The sequence below is a fragment of the Poecilia formosa genome, unplaced genomic scaffold (genome assembly GCF_000485575.1).
Source record: "Poecilia formosa unplaced genomic scaffold, Poecilia_formosa-5.1.2 Scaffold722, whole genome shotgun sequence".
Taxonomy (NCBI): domain Eukaryota; kingdom Metazoa; phylum Chordata; class Actinopteri; order Cyprinodontiformes; family Poeciliidae; genus Poecilia; species Poecilia formosa.
Genome location: NW_006800661.1, coordinates 101206 through 104987, shown reverse-complemented (window position 1 = coordinate 104987; position 3782 = coordinate 101206). Strand labels below are relative to the sequence as shown.

Below are 3782 nucleotides of genomic sequence, written 5' to 3'. Positions count from 1 at the left end.
AGAACACAGTGCAGCATATGGTGGATGTAAAGTGCAAATGGAAGCCAGAAAAGCTCAAAGAATCAAAATAACAGAGTTTCATATGCTGAAGCTTTAAAAAGAATAAGGAAAGAGTGCAAGAGGAATGAGGTTGGGAGAAACGGGTCAAAGAAACACAACTTGGAATTCAAACCAAGGGCAGAATTATCAGAGACAAATCTTGGTTCCAACAACAAATATGTTTGCATAAATGTAGAGTGGATGAAAATACAATGGTGGTGAAAAAAGAAAACTTAGTAGCTTTTGTGTGCCACATTATTAATGTCACAGTACAAATGAAGAAGAAAAGTGATAAAATAAAAGCAATTATAACAGCAGCAGGAAGATTTTTAGATATGAAAGAAATACAAGCAGATCAGATTCATACCATTTTGAGTACCACTGAAACAGAAAATGCTCAGGATTAGGATCCAAGCTTCTATAATGGTTCTACATATTCCACAATGGAATGCCAAGTTTAATAGCCAATGGACAATAACTTAAAATGTTTATGAATTAGAAATAATCCCAGATATAATATGTGTTCAGGAAACAATGCTAAANTGTGAAGTTCTGAATGAGCACTACAGCAGCAGAAGACACCATCCTGGTGTCATTCCACTCAGAGCAGGAAACTGAGACTCTGTGTCACAAAGACTCACCAAAACTGGACAGAAACCTTGGGGAAATGTTGCCTGGTCCATGAATCATGATCAGAACTTAATGGCATAGATCCGTCCTGTGTTCTATCAGTATCCCAGGCTGCTGGTGATGTCATAGTGAGGAGAAAGCATTCTTGGCACACTTTTTGCCTCAGTGTGAACTGAGTATTGTTTCAACAACACAAACTATTTGAGTAAAATTGCTGGCCGTTTCCATCCCATCTGAACATGGACACGCTGCTTCCATGTCACAAAGTTCAGTTCATCTCCAACATGGAGTTCATTGTGCTCTAATGACCTCCAGAGTCACTGGAGCTCAATCCAGCAGAGCACCTCTGAGCTTGGGTAAAACAAATCAGCAGAAACTACAGATTCCACCTCAACAGAAGTGAGAAAGCATCTATCCATTATATTTGGATTCCTAAATTTTCCTTCAACTTTGATGTGTTTGCTTGACNGGAAGAAGAAGGGTTTTGGGACACAACCAGCATGGGTGCTCGACTCGCGCGGATGTTCCGAAACTATAATGTGGAGAACCGCGCGCTGCGAGAAATCTCCAAAGAGAAGCCGAGGTCAGCACCCCGGCACGCGACCACAGCGACGCCGTCCGCCGTTAGCTCCGAGGGTGAGAGGCTGAGCTGCTTGGTAACCTCAAGGGTCATACCCACTGTGGGCTCGGTTTTCTAGAACCTGCCTCGGGTTATGTGTGGTAACTGGTTTGTTCTGTGTGTTATAGCCTCGGAGTCGGTGATGAAGAAGAATGAGTCGTTATTGGAACATCTCAGGTCTGTGTATGTCGAGTCCACGGATCCAACAGTCGGCGGAAAAACAACTCCAGAGGTCAGACTGAATCCTACATGTCTCTGTCTCTGTCTCTGCTGAATGACAGCAGGACCTCAGAATGTCTCCGTTCAGTTTGACCAGGCTGAGCAGGACTGGGTTGAATGCATTTTATTGGTGTTCTAGTTGATAGACAAACACAAACTAGAGCAGGTCTGTTTATTAAACGAAATAATCAGATGATTGTAATATTTTTTACACGTTAAAATCCAAAAAGTGAAGCGTATATCTATTTATGAAGCCCACTTTACCCTGACACCCCTAATTAAAATCCAGTGTAACAAATAGCCTTCAGAAGTCATCATGTGCTTGTAATAAAATGCCCTAGTTAAAGCACAGAGGTAAATTCAAAGAATCATTTTTGACAAATTGTAGAGATGATTGATCCAGTTTGACTAATAGAGATTAGTCAAACTTCATTGCTAAGAAGAAATCTGCAAAATTGTTTGGCCTTTGGATGTGCAAAGCTGGCAGAGATACATGACTAAAGACAGCTGGAATAAATATAAGTTCTGTTAAGATCTGATTTGGTTGGGCTAAGTGCCAACCAAATCAACATTTTTATGTTATTTGAAAATGTAAACAAAATAAAACTTTTTTTTTTTCTACATCAAAATTATGCCCTAGCTAAAAATTATGGTCAGGACTTTAATGTATTCATTTGAAATAATTAGCAGCGCAGATTTTAATGTATTAAACTTTTTAATGCAAGTAATTGTATTATTTTTAATACATTTTGTCCAGGTTACTTAAAAATTGAGCTTTATTTAAGCTTATTGTTACAATTACATTTTTTTAAACTGCAGGAAAGTTAATTGTTAGAAATGTAAATTTGGGCCAATGTTGATTAATACTTTATGGCAGTAGTTATCAATATTTTATTTTATCAAATGTTTTATTTGATTGCTTGATTAATTGTCAGAATAATTAATAGATTACTTGAATGCTAAAATAATTGTTTACAACAGCCCTGGTTTTTTATACCAACTGCCTGCTGTGTCATTTCCCCACAGTTTTCGGGGAATGCGTCTGCAGGTAAAGAAGCAGACCGGAGGCCCCTCAGAGTCAGTTTACCAGGAAGCGCGTTCAGCCTGCCAGAGCTCACAGATGTTCCTAAAGGGAAGCTAACCCTTGCCGAGGCTCTCAAGGCTCTCGGCAGCCACCAGCACCAGCCTCGGACCTGGTCGGCGGAAAAGATTGCTCAGGAATATTGCTTGGAATTAAAAGACACAAAATCTGTGCTTGAATTCTTTATCCCTTTCAAGGTTGAGATCATCCCTCCAAGGAGTAGAACTTCCAAGCAAATAAAGGCTTCCTAAGAATGGAGAAGCTTTTACCTCACTTATTTATGTTCTGTAATGTTATAGTGGGAAAGGATGTAGCTTTTCCATGATTTAAGTGATGTTTAGATGGAATGATAGAACATTTTTCTTATGAATACATGAAAAAAACAGATAATGACAGTGATCTGATAAAGAAAAGTCCATGAAGACATTCTCTTCTGTTGATTGTTCAAAACAAAGTGTTTTTTTGTTGTTGTTTTTACAGTGCAGACCTGCAGATCTTTATTTCTATTTACAAATCATAAATGACAAAGTACCTTGCTCTCTTTGTGCATTCATTTTTAAATTTAACTCAAAAGAAGTAGAATTAGATGGATTTATTATTTGCCAAATGATAAATGTTATGCTAATGATCAAATGAGTAGAGCTATTTATTTCTTTTTGTTGTTTAGGGCCTCCTTCTGTTCAGGTCAACCTGCTGCTGTGCTCGAACTATTCCAATACTCTCAGTGGCCATACGCCCCTCTATGAAGTGTGCACTCAATCAAAGGGAACATAATTGTTCAAAATTTAGAGAATTGGGACAGTATGCCATTGTGTCGCAACTTCGATATCCAAAATGATGGGGCTGTTCACTCTTTTGGCACTTGGACTGATAAAAAGTACAACAACAAAAAAATCGATTCTAATGTACAGTATTTTTGCTTTCCAACGTCATTGCTAGAGATATTTAGCTGTTCAAACATGTTTTGCTAAGACTTGTTGAATACAGAGCAAAATTTGATGTAATAGCACATGCTCAGTAGAGTGAAACAAAAATTTCAATACATTACACTTGAAAGCTGATTTTTCTTCTTTTGTGACACAACTTGTTCTGTGAACATTATATTTCCAGGATGACAAAAAATACTCATCAAAATGCACTAACATTGAATTTAACAGTCATAAAGGCAATTCTCCCTGTGGTTTGACTAATTAA

At 38.0% G+C, this 3782-nt stretch overlaps 1 protein-coding gene across 2 annotated transcripts; it reads left to right on the top strand.

The window, feature by feature from the left end:
• Positions 1 to 578: 578 nt before the first annotated feature.
• On the top strand, positions 579 to 3126 carry ndufaf4 (NADH:ubiquinone oxidoreductase complex assembly factor 4). Of its 2 annotated transcripts, none has more exons than XM_007542714.2 (3): positions 579 to 1305; positions 1417 to 1520; positions 2534 to 3126. In XM_007542714.2, the coding sequence occupies exons 1-3, from the start codon at positions 1170 to 1172 to the stop codon at positions 2837 to 2839; spliced, it is 546 nt and encodes a 181-aa protein (XP_007542776.1). In that variant the 5' UTR covers positions 579 to 1169; the 3' UTR covers positions 2840 to 3126. The 2 variants fall into 2 exon arrangements, with proteins under 2 accessions (XP_007542776.1, XP_016521895.1); XM_016666409.1 differs by having other exon boundaries at positions 1166 to 1252.
• Positions 3127 to 3782: the final 656 nt, after the last annotated feature.

What these genes read in the sequence shown, in the direction of transcription:
- ndufaf4 (XM_007542714.2), top strand. Translation starts at nt 1,170, where the DNA reads ATGGGTGCTCGACTCGCGCGGATGTTCCGAAACTATAATGTGGAGAAC. An exon ending in GTCCGCCGTTAGCTCCGAGG is followed by an intron (nt 1,306 to 1,416) that starts GTGAGAGGCTGA and finishes TGTGTGTTATAG; the next exon opens with CCTCGGAGTCGGTGATGAAG. An exon ending in GCGGAAAAACAACTCCAGAG is followed by an intron (nt 1,521 to 2,533) that starts GTCAGACTGAAT and finishes ATTTCCCCACAG; the next exon opens with TTTTCGGGGAATGCGTCTGC.